The 17,840-nt window shown below is 42.6% G+C and overlaps 1 protein-coding gene across 1 annotated transcript in view; it reads left to right on the top strand.

Annotated features, from left to right (window-relative positions):
- LOC126399230 (nesprin-2) overlaps positions 1–17,840 on the top strand; it is a 108,098-nt gene that overhangs the window by 86,400 nt on the left and 3,858 nt on the right. The window contains exons 96-112 of the mRNA XM_050059086.1: positions 1,181–1,336; positions 4,763–4,921; positions 5,919–6,085; positions 9,446–9,608; positions 9,998–10,188; positions 10,507–10,657; positions 11,162–11,344; positions 11,439–11,576; positions 11,913–12,104; positions 12,280–12,571; positions 13,023–13,091; positions 14,972–15,114; positions 15,272–15,398; positions 15,981–16,183; positions 16,266–16,442; positions 16,621–16,749; positions 16,832–17,023. Of these exons, the coding sequence (XP_049915043.1) occupies positions 1,181–1,336; positions 4,763–4,921; positions 5,919–6,085; positions 9,446–9,608; positions 9,998–10,188; positions 10,507–10,657; positions 11,162–11,344; positions 11,439–11,576; positions 11,913–12,104; positions 12,280–12,571; positions 13,023–13,091; positions 14,972–15,114; positions 15,272–15,398; positions 15,981–16,183; positions 16,266–16,442; positions 16,621–16,749; positions 16,832–17,023 (2,832 nt within the window). The remainder of the gene's footprint in view (positions 1–1,180; positions 1,337–4,762; positions 4,922–5,918; positions 6,086–9,445; positions 9,609–9,997; positions 10,189–10,506; positions 10,658–11,161; positions 11,345–11,438; positions 11,577–11,912; positions 12,105–12,279; positions 12,572–13,022; positions 13,092–14,971; positions 15,115–15,271; positions 15,399–15,980; positions 16,184–16,265; positions 16,443–16,620; positions 16,750–16,831; positions 17,024–17,840) is intronic.

Here is a 17,840-nt window from a genome sequence, read left to right on the forward strand (position 1 = left end):
TCCGACTTGCGCCGGTAGGAGGGACGGAGGTGGGAAAGAGGAGTAGCTGCGCCAGGGCGCACGGTGTGCCAAACTTACAAAATCCGCCTGGCCACACCCAGTTGGCGAAGCGCAGGTGTGCTGCACCTCCGCCGCGCCCGGTCTGCGAAACTAGAGCCCTAAATGTTTTTTTCCACCTGGACCTTTATGCTCTGCCATTTCTCCTCTAATCATCACGCTGTAACCTGTGACAGGCTGTTATGACACCAGAACTATCGCACATTCACATATATGTCGTTTAGCCATGAGCGTCACGTAGGTTTATGACGAAATCACTTGACGACACTAAGAGAGGTGAAGAAGAGACGCTGTGCTGCTGCCGGAGGTGCCGCTGAATGAGTTCCCTCTGAGCGGTAACTCGCTAAAACAGTCTGAGAAGTCCGGGGCTGTTCATAAAACATTCAGGACGCCACAGTTTATTCCACACTACTGATGATCAAAGCATTTCTAAAATTCTAGATACGTCCCTGTGGATAAAATCCTAGTCCTTATTACTGCAGACAATCATCCAGTCGCACACAAAGACAGTCTCAAAAAACTCTTTGTATTAACAGAGCAGGACCCCATTTAGGATGAATTTTCTGCCACAAAGTACCCAAATTACTTTTCAGTATCCATGCTCGATTTTGCAGAGAAGAAGGCGCTAAGGATGACTTGAATGCGTTCAGTGAATAACCTTATATAATAACAGACTTGTCATGGTTTGAGATGGAGACTGCAAAGAGTAAATTTGTGAATAATGTTTTTTTCATGGTTATCAAAAATGATAAATTACTGTACAACATATATGACAATAAAGCATAACGTTGCTACATCAGTCCCAACAAATCAGCAGCATGAATCTGTTGGTGAATAAGCTAACGGGTCAGTTGGTCTGCAAACTAGCCAAAGTCCCCCACCCCTCAACTCCAACAGTTGCTACCCCCCATCCCACCAGAGCGCCTCTGAGTTTACCCCCCTTTCCCTTATTAAATACCCCCATGCTTTCACTCCCCTCCCCCTTTCTGCCCCTTCCAACCCTCCCCCTGTCCCGTCCACAGCCCTTTAATCTGGACGGTCAGAGGAAGAGGTGTAGAAGCGTGTGCACGCAGCTTGTACATGGCTGTCTGACGGGATGTCTGTGTATATGTGTGTTATGCAGGAGACAGACCTCTCTCTGCAGCGTGTGGCCAGTGGATTTAAGGAATTGGCCACCATGAAGACGGACCTGTCCCAGTACGTCGCGGCTGGTGACTCGGCTCTGCTGGAGCAGCAGCTGGAACAACTCCACGCGCAATGGGAAGAGCTGTGTATGAAGGTGAGAACTGACAACAAAGAAATACATATATACAGAGAGAGAGAGGCCATAAATGAACCAGAGAGTGAGAGATTGTAGAGGTGCAGGTGGAGAGGAAGGACTGGGAAGGGAGGGAGAGATGGAGGGAAAGTTGCTACGGGCAGTGTCTTGGCGGTGACCAGCAGCACAAAGCCTCTGCACCACTGGGGCTGAACTACCACACACATACATGCACATGGACACACTCATTTGTTTGAGAAAAGAGCAACGTGTTCAGGTTGATAGAGGGAAAATTCTTGTCCTATTATTAACACCCTGGCAACTTGCCTTCTTACAGCTCAACTAAATGTGTTTTTTAAATCCTCTGCAAATGTGCCAAAACTCAAGCTCATTGTTTAAGTTCAATGCACGCTGTACGGGACAGGTCCAGACCTGTCTTGACATTAGTTTCTGCTGGTATCAGCCTTTTGCAGTTCATTCACACGTTTTTCAAAGAGTCACTTGAAAGGTCATAATTAGCTCATGGCTCGGACACATTGTGCTAACAGAACAATCATGTGAAACTCTCAGAACAGAATTGGCTGTTAATTCTGTAACTGCATTATTCATGAAAGTAGGTCTAACGTATAGACGCGGGCTCAAATTCCTACAGTTAAGTCTTTTGGCTTAAACACAAACACGCTCTTGTTCTTCAGAAACCAACAGTTATGACATGCTATAATTTGCGGTCATGCTAATTGGGTCCCCAGTTAGAAGTGGCTGCTTCCACCTGCTCCTGTCTTGGCAGGAGTTACTGGGACTCACAGATGCAGCAACAGCAGCCAGCAGGTTTTTTTGTTGATGTTTGGTGCTCTGTATGTTGTAGTCTGCTCATCCTAACTACTTAATTTTCTTACGTTTGTCTCGAAATAAACATGAAACACATAATTTCCCGAAAACTATTGAATGTTCTCAAGGAAAGACCTGCCACTTATTGAGTGCTGAGTATCAATTGAAAAAGCCGACATGCATTTTGTACATAGTATGAATGAGTGGTCAAAGTATAGTTAAGCCATTGCAAAATTTTATTTTTTGCTAAATTGTCAAACTGCTGGAAAAAATTTGATTAAGTCAAGTTATTTTAGAAAGGACAGACTAATTTCAGCTCTTTGGTCACACAAGATTTTTCATCCCTATTAATTCCTGACGTGGCCGGGGGGCATGGATCTGAGCCAGCACCGTTTCCTCTGCATAGCTAACAGGTTGTAGGTGGGGGAAGCCACTGGAATGGGTCCGCTGAGCAGATGGCCTGGCTGGGCTAAAGGGATTCAGGGGACAGGCTCTATTGTTCCAGGGGGAAGCACAAAGTCCTCACGGGGTGACAGCAGCTCACAAAGCACCCTAAATTCTCCAGAGTCCGAAAAGGCCCAGCAGTGTTAGGACATTAAAACCAAAGCAGGGCTCATTTAAATCAAAGAGATGCCACTGAAAAGTAAAATATAGCTGGTTTAGCAAACATGCCCTGTGGGCTTACTAAGCCCTTTAACCTCAAAAAGATCATCAGCCCCCTCCTCAGCTACGTAATGGGGTGTTTTCATGGCATTAAGCTGTCATTAGCAAAATGGACCTTGTTAATTTTATCAAACAGCCAGAGTCCCTCAGGGATTTCTCTCAGTTCAGTTGATTACTGACTCTGATAGAGATTGAATGATGCTATTGCTTCAGTGTAATAAAATAAAACACTTAATGTTCAGTTCATTTGGTTTTTTTAATTCACTTCTTTATCATGTAATCTGTTGTATTGAACAGTACTTGTCTTTAGTGATCTACCAGGTTGTGTGTCCTTTTGCACTAAGCTCAAATCTACAAAATGAACTGTTCTGTAGTAGAATTAGGTCAGAGTACCCTGGATGCATACCAGGAAATATGATAACAAATGACACTGTTTCAGACTGGATTGATATTTGTCAAAATCCAAAGCACCACTGTTTTGAAGCTTTTGTTGTACACATTTCAGACAGTTAAGACATTTTTGTGTGCAGCTGTTCCCAGCAAGTCTGTAGTAAATTTGGCAAAAAAAACATGCATAATTTTGTAACTAAGACACATCAATCAATCAAACGTTATTTAAATGCACTTTTCATACAAACAGAATGCAAGAGAAACGGTAGCACTCTGGCAATGTTCATAAGATGAAAAAATCCAGTTTTGGTTATACTTCTAATGTGTGGTTCAAAACTAAGATGTGAATCAAAGATAGCTCCAAGGTTTTTCACTTGTTGACAGGGTTTTAGTGCCAGTTCTTGTTTCTCTCTCTGCGCTTCAGGACCAATAACTAAGACCTTGGTTTTCTCCTGGTTGAGCTGAAGAAATTATTCCACCATCCAGGACTTGGTGTCTAAAATACAATTAAAAAGGGCATCAGTTGGCCCTGAGTCATCAGGAGACACAATGAGGTACAGCTGTGTATCATCAGCATAAATATGGAGACTGATGCCGTGCCTCCTGATGGCGTTTCCAAGTGGCAGCATGTAAACATTAAAAAGCATTGGACCTAATATTGAACCTTGGGGGACCCCACAATCCATTTTATAACTTTTTGATAAATATTCATCCACTGTTACATAAAATTCTCAGTCAGAAAGATAAGATTTAAAACAGTTAAAAACAATACCAGAGAGGCCAACCAGATTATGAAGTCTAGCTAAAAGAATTGAGTGGTCAACTGTATCATAGGCTGCAGTCAGATCAAGTAGTACTAATACAGAGAGTTTTTTCACATCCATATTTGACCTCAGGTCATTAACAACCCTGACCACTGCCGTTTCTGTGCTTTGATTGGCTTGAAAGCTAGACTGGTATTTTTCAAAAATATTAACTAATATTAACTGACCCAAAAAAAACAAGCTTCGCTAAAATTTTACTTAAAAATGGCAGACTGGACAATGGTCAGAGTTAGTACTGAGGCATCTAATTATTTCATTTCAAAAGAGGCTTAACCATGGCCGTTTTAAAAGCAGGGGGGAAATTTCTTTTGCTAGTGTAAATGTTATCAGTATAATGGTTTGTTTAAAATCTATAAATTATGGTTAGTGCCTGGTTTGGACAAAACACCTCATCTGGTTACCCTGAACTAGCATTATAATGGTATCAAACGTTGCTAGTGCAAATATTAAACCAGTATGTATCATATCTGATACGTATGCTGTCATTCACGTACAACTTACTGGTCTATTTCTAATTGTAGATTAGTTGGCACCACAGGTGTACAGTTAGCACTATAAAGGTTTGTTTGTCTGTAAAGTGAAGTATTACATTAGCTGTTTGAATTGCAACAGGCAGTAATTAATATAGAAATACATCTGTGTGGTCAATGTGAAATCATTAAGCAGTGATTATCTGAGTACTGATACTTTGACATTGAGTTACTTAAGAGTTACTTAATACCACTTTTATCATTCTTCCCAGGTATCCTTGCGCAGGCAGGAAATCGCAGACCGCCTCAACGCCTGGACCATCTTCAACGACAAGAACAAAGAGTTTTGCGATTGGTTGACTCAGATGGAGAACAAGGTCTGCCACAGCGGAGATCTGAGCATCGAGGAGATGGTGGAGAAACTGAAGAAGGTACAAACTTTAGTGAATGTTTATCTTCCTATCTTGTAAGAACAGGTCCTTTTCTCCATAAATAGCACATTATGTAATCCCCAGCATCAGACCATGATTCAGGGCATGAGCATCGCATGTTTAGGTTTTATATCCATACATAAACAACGTGAATTATGCTGTTTATAACAGATGGTGGCCTGGAATGAAATGGCTCTGCTGCCCTTTGTTCATACACAACAGTTGTCCTTTCAGCAACTGAAAGCCTTTTGTACCTTCCTGCCTCATCATGAAGCGTGCTCATTTAGTAAACAAGACAATAATTAGTTGGAACGTTGTAGGGTTGTTGTTTTGGGCTGTAAGATTAGATGAGAAAATTACTGGCACTAATAGTCCCCTTTAATTATTTGGATAGCTAAGGATGGCACTTCCTGGTGATAACTGACCGCTCCAAGGCGTGGAAACAGGTGTGTGGCAGGTTCAGTGAATGGGACACTGAACAGGGGAAGTTTGTTGTAGACACTTTGAATCGTCCCACATCAGCCAATTTCTCAAAATGGTTGCCAATGCTAACCTGGAAACCATTACTGTCAAGCCCTGTTGTGTTTATCTGGTCATTTAAAGCGTTAATAGACAAGATTATGTCAAAACTGAGATGCTTGCTACTTTTTTATGACTTTTGCTTGTAAGAGATCACAGAGTGGCCAAATGAGCATAAAACATGCGGTTAATTATTGATATGCTTCATGATAATTGGGCATCAATGTCTTCAACTGCAACTGAACCTCACATCCATATAATGCAGGGATTAAATTATGTATTATGCATAATAACATTACTCAAAAACCTCCATATAAAATCTGCCAACACAAATAAAAACTAGAAAGAAAGAGCTGAGTAAAATTCAGTCAGTCAGCATTGGATAGATGCTGTTTGTTAGGGGCTTTTTTTTCTTTTCTTTTCTTGAGGACATGATGTTTGTAAAGCAGCAAACTTTCATCATGTCATGTTTCCACAGGACTGCATGGAGGAAATCAACCTATTCAGCGAGAACAAAAGCCACCTGAAACAGCTGGGTGAGCAGCTGCTGTTAGCCAGCGACGAAGCCAAGCAGACGCAGGTCCACGGCTCGCTGCAGGAGGTCAACCAGCGCTGGCACAACCTCTTCCACGACATCGAAGCCAGGTGAGAGCGGCTGCAGCTGCCGCAGAAGCTGTCAGCAGGGATTAAGTGACACACTAACATGTACGTGTGTGTATTTGTATCAATCAAGCACTTTGCAGAAAAGGAAAGCAAACAAAACAGACTTTTCAAAGGCAAATAGGTATATTAAAAATCAAAGTGTGTGTGGATTGTTTCAGATACACTCTAAATTGCACCCCATGATTAACTTTGAGCACCAGAACCTTTCACAGCAAAGCCACTCTACATTAAAGAGCATCATTATGCACTGACAGGCTCTAACAGGGAGCCTGTAATTAAACAATAGCTCTAATGCGCATCCATCCACCTGCTGTTGTGTTAGTCGTGCTCTGCAGCTGTCAGCAATACATGTCTTCTAATGTACAGTCTGTAGGTTAAGCCCCTGTCATGGTTAACTGTTACTGCCCCCGACACCCCCCTATCAGACAGATGGACAGTCCTGTTGAAGAGCCGGAGACACAGACCTGCACATCCACCCCCACCACAAAAAAAGCTGTGCTTACATCTCAGACAGTACCATATGTCCCCGTGTCCACACTGACTCCCCCACTTATTTGAGTCTGGGGTTAGTGGGAGGGGCTTTGTCTGTCGGCATGCATTAATCGCTGAGGTTCCCTTTAGATTTCAGAGGGCTTGATCCCATGCGGGCAAGATGTTGAATGTTTAAGCCCTGAATTCTTGACCTTTTACATGTTATTTCTGTATAGAGGTGCTTTAGAGATTTAAAAACTTTAAGAAGCTGGACTTTTTTACAAGTAGGGAAAATAACCCTTCATTTTCTTACACTACATTTTTCTTAAAACTTGAAACTGCTAGAGTCAAGTTTGAGTGCTTCCACACTCAGCATCTTTGAAGTCTTTGTGCCTTTAGCAGCTAGCAACAACCAATCAGATGCAGTCTATTAATCAAGCAGCATAATTATGTAAGTAAAAGTAAAGTGATAGATTTTTAAAAAGCACATGTACAGTAATGTGAGCAGAATTTAGTGTCTGAGTAACTCCGAGCCCTCCTGCGGTCAGCTGTACTTTGTTAATACCAACCATATATCCTCACTTATCCTCTGGCTCTTTTCTGCTTCGTTGTTTTCTCCCCGTCCATTCTCCCCTTGTCCCTCTTCCTCTCCTCTGCAAGGACCCCTGACCGGGCTTTGTGTCTTTGTTGGGCCTCGGCATGAAGCTGCTGGCCTTTGTTAGGTTGTCAGAGGTGGAGAGGGAGTGAAAGAGAGACAGAGACAATTTAGTTGACAGGGACGGTTGTATCTGCAGAGAGGAAGGGTATTTTCTGGGCAGAATTTACACTGACTCTTTTGTGTCTTCATTACACGGCCATAAACATAAAGCTGCGTTAAGTACACGCACAAACTTCCACCAGCTGTATACATTAGTCCTGAACTTTAACTAGAGCTTGGCTCGGAGTCAAATGGATTTTCCAACACAAAATTTTGCCTTGAATGCATCATTTTTCAATCCATTATTTTTAAGGAATCACTTTTTTCATTTAATAAAATATGTGCAGTGCAAGATTGAGTTTGTCCTCTGCTAATATGTAAAAACACTTTCCCAAGAATGTATATGAACTTTACCTCTATACTCTGAAGAAGTAAAAACCATCCAAAATGATAAATATCCCCATCAGATCTCAAAGAGCTCTTACACATGCAGTGGCCCCAGTGTCCTGCATGTGTTGGGACCTATGGTTGGGACTCTCTCGTGCCTTCTTCAGACTGCTACTTCCTCTCACAGCTGTTTACAGTGCGTATTGTTTTGGTGGAGAGCGTCTCACTGCTGGACCTCGACAGCACAGGAAGGATCAAATGGGGAAATTAACTCAAACTCCCAAACAGGGCACACTTCAGCCTTTTAGGCCTCAGAGAGAGAGCTTTTATTGTCCCCAGCGTTGCCATGACACCAGTCAGTGTGGAGCGCTGTGTGTGTGTGTGTGTGTGTGTGTGTGTGTGTGTGTGTGTGTGTGTGTGTGTGCGCGCGTGCGCACGAGGGGTTCAGTTGCCATGGTGACTTTGGAAGTTCAACTGTACGATACCTGAGTATGTAGTAGGTTAGTTTGTTCTTTCTTTCTTTCTTTCTTTCTTTCTGTCTCTGTCTTTTTTCTTTCTGTCTGTCTTTTTCTCTTGTCTTTTTTCTTTTCTGTCTGTCTGTCTGTCTTTCTTTGTTCTTTTTTGTCTGTCTTTATTTTTTATCTTTATTTCTCTCTTTCTCTGTCTTTTTTCTCGTCTTTTTTCTTTGTCTTTCTTTTTTATCTTTCTTTCTTTCTATCTTTGTCTTCTTTTCTGTTTCTTTCCCTCTGTATGTCTCCCTTTCTTTCTTTCTTATTTTGTTTTTTTCTGTCTGACTTTTTTCCCCTTTTCTTTTTTCTTTTATTGTCTGTCTTTTATCTTTTTATCTTTTTGTCTTTGTTTTTGTTTGTCTTTCTTTCTTTCTTCCGGCAGTAGCTCAGTCCATAGGGACTTGGCTTGGGAACCGGAGGGTCGCCGGCTCAAGTCCCCACCCAGACCAAAAAATATGGAGCGTGGACTGGTAGCTGGATAGGTGCCAGTTCACCTCCTGGGCACTGCGGAGGTGCCCTTGAGCAAGGCACTGAACCCCCCAACCGCTCGGGGCGCCTATCCATTGGCAGCCCCCTCCCTCTGACATCTCTCCATTTAGTGCATGTATAGGTCCTGTTTGTGCATGTGTGTGTGTGTATTTCAGGCCTGTGTGTTAATGACAACAGAGTGAAAAGATTGAATTTCCCCCTTTGGGATTAATAAAGTATATAATATTTAAAAAATTAAAGTCAATTCTGTCTTTCTTTCTTCCTTTTTCCTTATTTTTCTCTTTGTCTTTCTCTCTTGTTTTTCCATCAGTCATTCTTGTCTTTCCTTTAATTTTTTAAAATTACATTTATGTGTCAGGGACCACATACAGTACAACAAAAGGAGATGCTTCATAGTACAAGACTTAGCGACTAGCTTATCTTGTTTTTTAATTTCCATATGTTTGGAAAAAAAAAACCTGCTAATCACAAAGGATCAGTGGACCTGGTGGGTATTCAGATATTCCTCTAATATTTGCTTGGGTATTTTTTCTTGTGGATTACTGGCAGATTGATATCTTAAGGCTTTTAAAACTAGCCAGGTGATCACTTTGTTATTAACTCAATCATAACCTATAAACATATGCACATACACAAGCAGAGATGACTTCATTTGAACGGTCACAAGCTGAAAGGGTTGGACATCTCAAACAGTCATGACTGCTTGAATATGGACCACTAAATATGAAATTTTGATCATACAGTTCATTGCGTGTTTTGCTGTGTGTGTGTGTGTGTGTGTGTGTTCAGGGTGAAGAAGCTGAAGGAGACTCTGGTGGCTGTGCAGCAGCTGGATAAAAACATGAGTAACCTCCGCTCATGGCTTTCTCGCATCGAGGCCGAGCTGTCCAGACCCATCACCTACAGCGTGTGTCACCACCAGGAGATCCAGAGGAGGCTGGCTGAGCAGCAGGTACATAAAAACACACACACTGTTATGTAAGCCAGTCCAGCAGTGGTTTAAACCTAGTTTGGAGTTTTGTGTTTCAACTCTACTTTCTATTAGAGGCCCTCTTTTTTTAAATTTCTTTTTTCTTTAGTTAGATTTTTTATTCTTCTGTTTCTGTATCTTCTCACACTTTTGTTTTTGTTCCCTGCCTTACTGTCCCTCCCTCTCACTCTTTGTCTCTCTTTATGATTAATAATTCATATCTGTCCTTTGTTTAATTTTGGGAGTGGGTGGTCTCATCCAGTGAGCCCCTGTCCTCCATCTGTACGTCTGTGGACTGATGTTCAACACATGGTTTACTGGTGCGGACTGATGCGATGTCTGTCTTCATGCCCGTCCATGTGTCTGTCCAGGAGCTGCAGAGGGACATTGAACAGCACACGGAGGGCGTAGCGTCAGTGCTCAGTCTGTGTGATGTTTTGCTGCGGGACGAAGACGCTGCTGGCGGCACTGAGGCGGAGAGCGACTCCCTGCAGGAAACGAGCCGCAGCCTGGATCAGCGCTGGAGGGCCATCTGTGCTATGGCCCTGGACAGGAGGCTCAGGTAGGAACTGAAACACACACACACACACACACACACACACACACACACACACACACACACACACGCTATGGTGTCGTCACACTTTTCACCATGTATAAATCAGTCAGATGAGGTTTACTTTATCACTTGCAGTCAAGAATCCCAGTCCATTTAGACATTTTCAAGTTAATCATTTAAATTAAGATGATACATATTGATGAAGAACTTTTATTTAATGCCTCACATTTCCAAAACTCAGGTGACTTCAGATGGTTAGTGATGAAAGCCTTGATCAGTGTCACAAAATGACTGTAACTTCAGCACGTTGTCTCCTTTTAGGATCGAGGAGACTTGGAGACTCTGGTGCAAGTTCCTCGATGACTACTCGCAGTTCGAAGATTGGCTCAAGATGGCCGAGCGCACCGCTGCCAACCCCAACTCCGCAGACGTCCTTTATACCGTCGCCAAGGAGGAGCTCAAGAAGTTTGAGGTCAGTTGTGGAACAGACTTGAAGCACCTGTGGTTTTGTTTTGCTCGTTTGTTTTCCCAGAGTGAAATATTGTCATTGTTTGGTATTAAATTTCATGTGATAATATTCACTGATTTTAAGTTACTGACTTGTTGCTGGACTTGTGGGGTGTTTGTCTTTTTGGCATTGCACGACCAAAACTACTGTCAAAGTGTCAGGAAGCCATTTTCCACTGCCAAAAAAATAAATTTAATACCCACTTTTTCTCTATGACCCAGAGAATGTCACTGATATTGTTTTTCCACATTGTTCTTTCTGGTGTCTGTTAAGTTAGGGGGGAAAAATCTGTTTTAAAAATGACTAAGAAAACAAGAAACCAGGCCACAAGTATTTTTTCCAAGAAAAATGAATGATTAATTGATTTTCAAAGATGGTGGCAAATGTTCTGAATAATATTTTGAGCCATTGTTCCTTTTTAATACTCTACATCTATGGTTCATCATATCTTCCACTGTTTTTTTTTAGGGTTTCCAACGGCAGGTTCATGAGCGGCTCACCCAGCTGGAACTGGTCAATAACCAGTACCGCCGCCTGGCCAGGGAAAACCGCACTGACCGAGCCAGCCAGCTCAAAGCCATGGTCCATGAAGGCAACCGGCGCTGGGACACCCTGCACCGCAGAGTGGCCGCCATCCTCCGCAGACTCAAGGTACAGTACAGCTAAAGTAGTAGTTAATTTACATATCACTGTGTTTTCTACAGTGTGTGACTTTTGAAGGATTTCCTCTTCTTCTCTCTCTCAGTATTTCACCAGCCAGAGAGAGGAGTTCGAAGGCACCAGGGAGAGCATGCTGGTGTGGCTGACTGAGCTGGACCTGCAGCTCACCAATGTCGAACACTTTTCAGAGAGCGACGTCCATCACAAGATCCAGCAGCTCAATGTGAGGAGTTACTGTGACCACACAGACGGATACAGTCTTAGAGCCACTGCACAAAACACAAACAAGACACAAAAATATCTTTTTGATGAGAAATTATCTATTACAACCTTCATGTCAAATGGAAAAGAAGTATTTCCTCATGTAGTTGTGTAAGATGCTCACATCTTGCAGCCATTAGAAGTCATGGTCATTTGTCAAGACGATTTCCCTTGACTTCATTTACCACAGCCCTACAACAGATAACAGCAGCAGTCATGTTTGGTTTCTTTTGGTTTTCTGAAACATTCTTTTAATTTTCTTGACTCTGTCTCTGTTCATCCAACCCATTTCCTTCAGAGCTTCCAGAAGGAGATCACCCTGAACACAGAGCGCATTGACGGGCTGATAGTGTTTGGAGAGGGTCTGATCCAGAAGAGCTCTCCGCAGGATGCAGCGCTGATCGAGGACGAGCTGGAGGAGCTGCACTCCTACTGCCAGGAGGTCTTCGGCAGACTGGTCCGCTTCCACCAGCGCCTCAGCCAGCCCTCGGTGAGCTGGAGCACACACACACATTCACACCACATACAGTACTTTTCCTATTCTCTTTCACTGATTTTTATGTGGTCCATTTGTGACTCTATTTTAAGCTAGCTTTGCAGATCAAGTGAATTACAGACAAACTTTATGGTTCACACATCTGGCTGAATACCTGTTATTTATTTAGGCGATTAAAGAAGAGCCAGAGCTCTCTGCCACCGCCTTGTCCTTGGAGTCGAGCTTGGAGCTGATTGGCCGACCATGGCTTGGGCGGACCCAAGGAAGCCTCCCAGCTACGCCCATCCACCTGCTTGCCTCTCCGTTAGAGGGTTCAGGAAGGGAGACACCGGTGAGTGTGGACTCCCTGCCCCTGGAGTGGGACCACACCGGAGACGTGGGAGGGTCATCGTCACATGAAGATGACGAGGAGGAGGAAGACGAACACGAGGATGACAGAACTTACTTCAGCGCATTATCAGGTAGGTTTACAAAAGGGCATATCGTTTAAAGACACAGCAAAGGGTGCACACGCTTTTATTGCTCTAAGTAGAGTTGGTCAGTTTATCAATATCAATATCACAATCTGAGACGAGATTTTGTCATGGAGTGTTGTCTTTTCCTGGTTTTAAAGGCTAAGAGACTGGAAACACAAGAAAGCCAAGGACTGTTTGACACCCAGGAGCCTTGGCATGAAATTTAGATTGTGTTCCTCCAGTTAAAGTCTAGTAAAGCTCTTGAGCCCCTGAATGTGTTCCTGGGTTACTGGAGAAGCTCCTGCAGTGGAAAAGGATTACTTTAAGAAGTGTTGCTGGTAGCTATGCCAAAGTTGATATGATAAACATCAGGTTTAATGGGATTTCTAAGATCTAACATGTATTTCACACACACACAGTCATAGACACCTGTAGTCTGACCCCTCTCTCCTCGCAGAGGTGGAGTTGTCTGAGAGCCAGGAGGAGTTTGTCGAGGCCCCGGAGGCCCTACTAGCCTCCTCACTGGGTAGGCAAAAGAACATCTTCACCTTCTGCTTAATAAATCCACTTGGGGCTCTTCACGGTGAAATAAGTTTCCAGCACATGTCTTCCAGCAGCTCGTGTATCACTTTGCATCTGTTTGCTTGTACTACTGTTGCTGCTGCTCTGATACTTTGCCTCCCGTGGTTGTGGTTTGGAAAATCCTTCAGCACCAACACAAACACTTTCTACCTTTTCCTTTCTATGACACATTTTTGTTTAATGGGTATTCTCCAGTTTAGACTTGCTGTGGTCTGAATTTTAAAAAGGACACTCACTGGCTAATGGGCAGGGTAAAGGTCAGGAATCTCTAAATGTTAAAGCCCTGGTTAGATTTTATAATTTAAGTAGTTTGGGGTCTTGCAAAAAATGAATTTTAATAGCACTGTACTCATAACACTGGTCTGATTTTTGGTCTAACTTGTCACTAGCTGGACAGATGATTTAAACAGTGGCTGCATAAATAACATGTCATTCAATATTATTCATTTTTTAGGGACCAAGACTGTTTTTATCTGCCTTTGTGAGGCTGGATCTTTTTTCATTTATTTCATTTTTATCCACAGAATGTGCATGTTTCTTTACGACTATCTTTCCTCACACCAACGTCGCTACCTCATGACCTTTCATTCTCCTCCAATGTCCTGTCCTTTATCTTCCTAAACTGTGTTTGACCACCTTTTGTTTGTCTACTCCTCCATCAATTTCTATGTATGATGACCCTTAATAAGACCCTTGATCAGCCACCGTCACTGGCCTCTGAATTTCACACTGTGTCTTAAAGGTATAAAATGCAGGAATTGTCAGTTGATGTTACATTTAAACATAGTCCCTCCTCCCTACAGTGCTTGTACGTACTCTGCAAGCTAGTCTACTTTTGTATGAACGCTATATTTGTTGTACTGGAAAAGCTAATAGTTTAGCAAGCTAACTAAGCTAACCGCAAGCACCTAGCTGTCCAACAGAAAACAGGCTAACTCTATCCCTAAATTCACACACGTTTTGGAACGAGCTTTGTATGCTTGGCGTTCCCCCTCACTATGCTTTCCGTAGTGTGTCCACAATTTTCATAGCTTCCTCTAGATTACCTACGTTTCTGTAGTCCCGACCTCACCTGCACGCTGCGATTGGCTGGGGGCTACACGCCCAGGAATGTTGCGAACGTAGCAAAATAAGAAGAAAAAAAGACAATTCAAGCAAAGGGCAGAGTCTCTGCAGATAAATTCACTGCCACACACTTCTAGTGGTTCGAAAGTGATGATTGAGAGAGATTATTTCCGTATGAGTCTAAACATCTTTTGAGAAAAATCCTGTATAGTATACCTTTAATATCGCCTTTTTTCACCACAATTTGTTCAGTCATTTTTAAAGTATCAGAACATCATCTGCATCTTTAAAAGTTCTCACTGTCTCAAAACTCACTCCTTCTACTCCAACACATGAAATACGGTATTAAGTAAATGCTACCACACAGATAACACACTCTTAAATTTCCAGGGGCTTGTTGTGATTTATGCTTGGGTGATATTTTCACTTGGCTTTGGAATTCAGTATTGTAAATGAGGTTTTGCAACTTGGAAGTTCTCATCACTGATCACCGTAAATATTCTTCCAGTATCTGCATGCTTCCCCTGAGAAATGCTCAAATGTCTAATATTTCTTGCCAAATTCAAAACTTTCACCAGGGAACATTCACAACCCTACGACCTGCATGTAACATTTTCTCTTAATGACCAAGTAACGATTTATTATCAGTCAACAAATTTGACAGACAAAATAGTTCCAAATTAGACATTTTTATTGGGACCACATACCATAGGTCAGGGTGTTTTGCATTAATGCTTTGCTTTTCTGTTTGTGTTTTAGTTTCAAGGGGGTCTTTGGTCGTACACGATTCTCCTAGATGGCAATCACAGGGAGACCCAGAAACACAGTCTCTGCAGCTGGACTCAGAGGGTCACACTCAGGCTCCACCCACCCTCACCAGCACCCCTCTGAAGCAGGGCTATGTACGTGAAGTAAACTAATATCAGTCAATCGATGGGATGTGGGATGAAATCATGAAAATTTTAAATAATCTGAGTAATGATAGATTTCATACAGATGTGTTTCAGCCTGTTTGCATCTCCAGCTGTCAGTGCTAACTAAAGTGTGTTTTGTCTCCAGTTGCGTCTCATGTCTCAGTGCAGCGGCAGCATCGAGGACATTAAAAGAGTCTCACTGATCCTGGATGATGAGGAGCAGCCGGAGGAGCTCGGTCTGACAGGACTGACTGCCTCAGACCAACAGTCAGGTGAGTGACCAAGCGGCAGTCTCCGGGGCTGAAACATAAAACCACTGTGCAAGTTCCAAAAACTGCAGTTCCTCTAATGGCCACTTGAGGCTGGCTCAAAGAACGAGTCAATTCCTACAGACCCTCATGTTAAAATTCCCAACTTTACAGCAGTAATAAACATATTTACAGCCTGGTACAAATAATATCTGGTCTTTAAGGCTAAATTCAACATTCACGACAACTGTATTGGAACTGAATTTTTATGTAACTCACACGCTTACATTTATTTAAGGCTTAACATTACGCATAATTAAGGGCAGACCATCCAACATCCAAATGCAACAACCACAACAGTTTTTAAAAACATCTGAGAGCAGGGCCATAGAACAAAAATACACTGAAGATTATTTGTAGTGTTTTGATTTAAATCCTTCTGTAATGCTGCCGGGGTTTTTTTATTTCTGTCTGACCAGCTGTAAGTTAGGATATATGCATCTACAGGATACATCCCTGTCTGTAATATTTAATAACGGAGAGTTTCTTGTAGCACTATGTGACAAAAATACAAACACCTACATCAGTAAATGTTTGTGCTTTCAGGTGTGATTGAACGCTGGGAGCTGCTCCAGGCTCAATCTAGGAGCGACCAGCACGCCGGCCCTCAGGAGCCCCGACAGCTCACATCTGACCTTGACGAGATCACTTCCTGGTTAGGAAACACTATCCCAGAGCTAGAGCGCCTCCAGCAGTCTGACCCAGCAGCCAGCATTGAGGACATGGCAGCCAGAGCCGTAGCAGTAAAGGTAAAGATTTAAGACCAAATATATCAGACCTGATGATAAGTATTCAACTTTTGTGTTTATATTCATGGATATTTTCTTGCAGGAGATGCAGAAGAAGTTCACCCACTATAAGTCCATCATGCTGTCTGCCAACCTGCGAGCACAGGAAGCTCCAGAGCTACAGGAGAGGCTGGCCGGTATGAACCGAGACTGGAGCCGAGCATGTACAGGCCTCCAGCAGTGGGACACCAGTCTGAGGAAGACACTGATGCGCTGCCAGGTGAGAGGAAATACCAAGTATTCCTAACAGACTATTACTACTACTGCCATCACTGTTGTTCTGTACTATGCGTAAGACAACAATAAAGGCGACACTTTTACACTGTAGTATTGCTACATTTACTGAAGTAAAAAACCTAAATGCATCTTTCCCCACTGCTTTACCCTTCTCCACTCAGGAGTTTCATGAAACCCTTCATTCTCTGCTGCTGTGGCTGGCCCATGGAGAGAGCAGACTCTATGCAGTGGACATCAGTGACCCAGACACACCTGTCCAAGCCCTGCGACAACACCACAGCACACTCACAGTGAGCAGATAATCATGTTTTGTCAAGCATTTATTTCCTTGCTAGCTACACTGTCACCATCTCTTATGTTTGTTGTTTGTAGGATCTGCAGGAGGAGCTGCAGGGCAGACAAACTCAGCAGGCCTCCCTGCAGGCTCTGTGGTCTCAGCTGCAGCCTGAGGACGAGGCTGAGGAGAGCATTGAGGCCCAGGAGAAACTACATGTGACAGGTGGCAAACTGAAGTCGCTGCTGAGGCGGGTGGACCAGGACCTCGGCACCCTGCAACAGCGTCTGGTGAGCATAAAGTGTTCTTTCTGTCAGCTCTCCTGATTTTTTGATTTAATAGACATTATGGATTTCAAATAAGATGGTTACTAAAATCACTACATTTATTTTAACTGTTGCTGTTTATTCTCCGTTATACCATGGTCTTGGTGAACACTTGATTCTGATTGGGTGTAGGGTGTCTATTAATTCTGGATAATGGACCCCTTTTCAGTAGTTTCACTGAAACTGTCTGTTTACTGTTCTAAATGAATGCACTGGCTACATAATTATAATCAGCCTGCATCTGTATTGAGTAACCATAGCAACAGGGTCTCCGAGAGCCACTGATTACAGTTTATTTCGAACAGTTAAGTCCTTCAGTGCCTAATCCTCTGAAAACCACAGGATGGAGACTGTAACACACAAGCTGCAAGAAGTACACTGCCCCTCTAAACTTGTATCACATCAGTGATCATCTCCCAACCCATCTGCTGTTCCACTTGCTACGTCAGGCTGCAGAACACATAAGCATTGCACAAGATATATCACTTAATCATAAAAATCTTGATATTGATTTGGGGACAGTGACCCAACAGGGTAGCTAGCTAGTCACGTTGTTAAACATACTGTCAAATAATACCTATATATATATATATATATATATATATAATGTAATGTAGTATGTAATGAAAATGTCAAAGTAATAGTATTGTATGTAGTAAAAGAATCGTAAAATGAGTCAGAAGTAATCATTAAAAAGTAATAGTATTGCATGGAATACAAAATTACACTTAACAGTAATAGTACAGTGTGTAAGAACAAAAATTACACAAAATTTTTGACA

This window comes from Epinephelus moara, chromosome 12, assembly GCF_006386435.1.
Source record: "Epinephelus moara isolate mb chromosome 12, YSFRI_EMoa_1.0, whole genome shotgun sequence".
NCBI classification, from domain to species: Eukaryota; Metazoa; Chordata; class Actinopteri; order Perciformes; family Serranidae; genus Epinephelus; species Epinephelus moara.